General features: G+C 27.1%; 1 protein-coding gene across 1 annotated transcript; it reads left to right on the top strand.

Moving 5' to 3' along the window:
• Positions 1 to 1,865: 1,865 nt before the first annotated feature.
• On the top strand, positions 1,866 to 4,148 carry LOC122506111. Its single transcript, XM_043618106.1, has 6 exons — positions 1,866 to 2,048; positions 2,137 to 2,397; positions 2,908 to 2,949; positions 3,017 to 3,251; positions 3,329 to 3,503; positions 4,000 to 4,148. Exons 4-6 carry the CDS (start codon positions 3,156 to 3,158, stop codon positions 4,146 to 4,148), a joined length of 420 nt encoding a protein of 139 aa, XP_043474041.1. The 5' UTR covers positions 1,866 to 2,048; positions 2,137 to 2,397; positions 2,908 to 2,949; positions 3,017 to 3,155.
• Positions 4,149 to 5,063: the final 915 nt, after the last annotated feature.

Here is a 5,063-nt window from a genome sequence, read left to right as displayed (position 1 = left end):
CGAAGCTCTTTCAAAGAATATGTTTCGTCACTTTCTTCTTTTGGCAGTTGCTTGTAGAATTCTTTGCGACCCTGACTTAGCTGTGGATAATGTTAACTATGCGCGAATGTTACTCACTAATTTCTTTAAACTTCTTCCGACATTTTATGGATCAGATTCGCAAGTGATGAATCATCATATTCTCATACACATTGCTGATGATGTGGAGCACATGAAAATGGACTCATCTTCCATTTCAGCGTTCCCATTTGAAAATAATTTAGGAAAAATAAAGCGCAAAATAAAAGGACGAAGTAAACCTCTTGAACAATTAGTTAGGCGGATATCAGAAGAATCAGTTTGTTCTGAAACTACAAAAAAAGGCAGTAATTCGAAAAAAACGGTCATAGCGAATCCTATTGGGATAGATGCAGCTGACATCGATTTGGAAAGTTTGATATTACGTGGTGTGAAGTTAAATTCATCGAAGTCGGATAGTATTGTTCAATTAGACACTGGAGATATTTTTCAAATCAGCAAAATGAGAAAAGTATTAGACAACATATTTGTGCATGGGCGCTTATTTAAATCAGTGACGAATGCCTTTAACTTTCCTTGTGACTCTAAAAATGTGGGAATAATGAAGCTCGGAAGATTGTCTAAAAAGGAAATAATTATTAATATACAAAATATTAAAAAAATGCGTTCTTTTTGAAAATAGAAATAATATTTTCGCAGTATCATTACTTCACAATTAAGAACGTTTCCTGTTTTTGCATATTTGTAATTAATGAATTCCATTAATTTTAAAAAAGGTACTGAATAATATGAATTGAGTTCTACCTTTTATGTATTCTCTTTATTTAAAAAGTCGATTACATAAATTCGTTACTAATTTTGTAATAAATAGTTTTTTAATTCTGTTTTTTAAAGTACAGAAATCCTAAAATGGAGGAAATAAAATTCTCCGCAAAGACGACTCACATTGTGATTTTTTTCGTTGGCACAAGTAGAAATGGGAAATCTTTAATTGATGTCGTTCCAATCAACTGGATTTACAGAAACCAAAATAAATTGTACAGCTTTTACCCATCAAGGAAGGAATATTCTAGCCTGGAAAAAATGTCAAAAAATTCATTAGAACCGCAGAAGACATGGAAGGAGTTCGAAATTAATTTATTAAAAGAAGCAGGTAAATATTTAAATAAGAAAATATATAAAAAAAGTATATTTATTCATTAAACACATGTGAAATTTTTATTAAAAATTTTGATTTTCAGAAAGCTACGATTAAGGTAAAAGAAGAATGGAAAGAGCATTCACTGATACCATAGTTCAAAGCAGCCAGATTGACGATAATGATAGTTCTGAGAAAGAAAAAAGCCCCTTAAAATTAAGTGCATTACAAGTCGAAAATTCTTTGAATAAAATCCCTTCCTGGAGTCTCTCATGTCGAAAATAAAGATATATATATATATATATATATATATATATATATATATATATTCTATAGGTATTTGTTGTAAAGTTTTTCAATCTATCTAAATTTAATTTCTTTTTATTCTAATCAAATTTAATTTATATAAATCCCAAATAATCTAAATTTCAATCTATTAAAATTTTTCAATTTAAATATTAATCGATTCAACTTTCAATAAATCCTAATTTTTATTGGTCGAAATATGTATTAATTTAAATTTTGCTGCATTACAATTTCATTAAAATTTTAAATCAAATAAATTTCAATTTGTGTCTATTTTTAATTTAACTCAACATGGATTAATTAAAATTTAATAAAGATATAAAAATAATAAAAAAAGAATAGTTTTTAACCCTATGACTTTTAGATTTATATTTAATTAAATTTAACAAACAAAGTCAATAGTAGTAATAATTGCCTGCAACTAATTAAATTAATACTTTTATCAGATTTTTGTCAACATGTATAACTTTTAAAATAGGTCGAAAGAATTTATTAGCCTCTCTTATATCAACTCCAAGTAGTGATAATGTTGTTTCATCTTCAAGTCCTACCAAGATCAAAAGGAAAACCATAAGAAAACGTAGTCGTATGTATTTCACCTTAAATAAATAGTATTTTTTAATTTTGTACACATTTTGTGTTTATATTATTTAAATAATAATGAATGATTATAGGTAGTACGTTAAAAGATTCCAAGAAGAAACCCCGTTCCAGTTTTTCATCGAGTGCTTCATCGACTTGTTCCATACCAAGAAAAATCTGGAAATTGTCATCATTTTCGCAAGAAAATGAAAAAAATACGAAATCTATTAGAATATCGTCATCATCGCAGGATTCAATTTCTTTGGTCGACGCAAAGAAAAATGCGAAAAATATCTTTACAAGAGATAAGAAAAGAACTCACAAGACGCAAAATGGAAAAACGACTCCTAAAAGTAAATTTTTTTTTCTATTTATATATCTTCCATTTACTACTATAATATTCTTATGCACCATTATCAAAAGTTTTGCTATCCTCCTTTTTTTAAGAATATCTTTTATTTTCTAAATTACATTTAATACATTTTTTTAATTTTAAGCAAACATTCTAAAATTTAACTTTTTGTGGTATCTCACATGAAAACATATAATCCAATCTATGTATATGTATTTGGCCTATTATTTCCATAATTTTAATAACCATTATTTAGTGTTTTTAAGAAAAGAAATTAATTAATGTATTTAAGATTTCAAATTGTACACTTGCAATTTTGATTATTCAATATTTTATTAAGAATTATAAAAATTTGGAAATAATACAAAATATTTATTGAACTAATTTTTCGAAAATTTTAAAGCAAATTACAATAATTGTTTAAATATTTAAGAAAATAATTGACAATTCAAGATGTCTAATTTGAAATGACCCATACTGTACATGTGAGTAATTTTCTTATTTATTCTAGAAAAAGAAGCTATCAATCGCTGTCCAACTTGCAGGAAAACTGGTAAAAGTTTTAATATTGTCTTATGCATTATTACTTACAATTATTGACATTATTTGTTTTATTTTAGACGACATATCTACAATAAAATCATACGTAGAATCGATGAAACGTAGCCTTGAATATCGAATTAAAGAAGAATCTCGAATTATTAGAGATCATATATTAAAAACAACTGGAGTTAAAAAAACATTGATGACGTATTGAAAATGAGCCAAATAGAAGGAATTCCAGCAGCTGAATTGGATGAATTTTTGAAGTTTGATAATAAATTGAAAACTGATGAAGTTCTAATAATAAATGTGGTAAATAATATATTGTTTATTAATGAAAAATAATTATTTTAGAACTATTTAATTAATTTATTATTATTTATTTCTAGAAACATATGATGACAATGTACGCCAATAAAGAGAGAATGTACAATAGTTTTACCAGCGTGATCCCAAAAATAATGAATAAAAGTGTCCAACTATTTTACACAGCATTTGGCCGAGAAACTAAAGGGAAAATAAAACTGAATTTTTCTGCAACTGAAACTTATAAGTGCTTAAAAGGTATAAAACTCTTACATTTTACTCATCAGGGAATTCAGAGAAAGTAGAATTGCTTATGTAAATCAGAAAGAAGTCAGGGAGTTTTATTAAAAATTCAGGAAAAATTGAATTTTTAAAACTCTTTTTAGGAAGTCAGTAAAATTATTCATAAATTTCTTTGCAATAATTCAATTATTTTCATAAATTATCAAAATCATCGCAGAATTTAAATTATTTTTAATTTAATTTCAATCAAATTCTTCCCAAAATTTAATTTTTTAAATTCGTCGGAAGAATTCAATTCAAATATTCAATAAATTATTTATTTAAATAGTTGAAATTGAATGTTAATGAATTTCAAAACGGCTTGAATTTAAAATTTTTAAAAATCCTAATTCCTATGGAAAAATAATAATGATTAAATATTTATATAAAAATGAAGTAATTGGTGTTTTTGAATAATTTTACAATTAAAGAAATTCGAAAATAAATAATTAAAATTGTTTATCTGTTTTAGCTGTCATCGAAATACAATTTCCGGATAAGGTAACAGATATCTCATCCGTATTAAGTCGTTGGTTCTCTAGTGCATCAGATAGAGAAGGTGGTCGCAGTGACAGGGTCAAAAAAAGTTCTTCAAAATCTGTCGAAGATCAAGCTCCGTAAAACTAAATTTTTGTTAACACTTTTCTTTTTTATTTCAAATTATTTCAAAATATTTCAAAAATGATAAAAGTCATAATTATTATAAAAATAAAGTTTAAAATTTTGATCAATAAATGTTTTATATCCGCTTGAAGACAACTTTTTTTACTCTACAATACCATTAGAAATAATTCTAATTTAATTACTGCGACATAAAATTATTCAGTATCGCACCATTACTGCAGCAGTAGGGGAGAGTGGGGCAAGACGGGGTACTTAAGGTTTAAAGCGCAAAAAAACGAAAATTATCGAATATATACTTTATTATTATTTTTAATTATCATCTTTGAGAATCAGTCTTTCGTAAAAAGGCGTACAAAGGCCATCTGTTTCTTAAAAAAGCTTATAATTAATAATATTGAAAAAATTGCAAATCTCCCCATCTTGCCCCACCGGCGGGTAAGATGGGGTACTCGTAGGGATAAGATGGGGTACTCAAGAAAGCAACCTATTTCTGTCGACAAATTTCACAAGTAAAGGTTGCATCTTCATCTTCATGCATAACTGCAGTGAGCCCATTGGCCGCAGACAAAAAAGCAGCCCAGCCTTCATTTAAGTCTAAATAATAACCATTACAATAGAGACAAGGTGTATTTTCCAGTTTACCATCGCTAATTGATGATTTAACCTGACAAGCTTTTTTCTTTTTGGTCACTCTTATTTTATTCAGTCTTGATTTTAGTAGTTTTCTTAACTTCTCTTATTTCTCTTTTTTTTGCTTAATTTGTGAACCCCGTCTTGTCCCACTTTCCCCTACCCCATCTTGCCCGCACCTACGAAATTAAATAAAACGATGAATTACTACAATTAACGATTCAACAAAAAAAAAAAAAAACAATAGCTTCCCTTCTTCTGTATTCCTTGACAGTTAGAAAA

This window comes from Leptopilina heterotoma, unplaced genomic scaffold, assembly GCF_015476425.1.
Source record: "Leptopilina heterotoma isolate Lh14 unplaced genomic scaffold, ASM1547642v1 Lhet_396, whole genome shotgun sequence".
In the NCBI taxonomy this organism is placed as follows: Eukaryota; Metazoa; Arthropoda; class Insecta; order Hymenoptera; family Figitidae; genus Leptopilina; species Leptopilina heterotoma.
Note: the sequence above shows the minus strand (reverse complement) of the source record. Positions and strands in the feature narration are given on the sequence as shown.

Coding starts and splice junctions, on each gene's coding strand:
- LOC122506111 (XM_043618106.1), top strand. CDS start 3,156: ATGAGCCAAATAGAAGGAATTCCAGCAGCTGAATTGGATGAATTTTTG. Junction 3,252..3,328: donor AAGTTCTAATAATAAATGTG/GTAAATAATATA, acceptor ATTTATTTCTAG/AAACATATGATGACAATGTA. Junction 3,504..3,999: donor AACTTATAAGTGCTTAAAAG/GTATAAAACTCT, acceptor TATCTGTTTTAG/CTGTCATCGAAATACAATTT.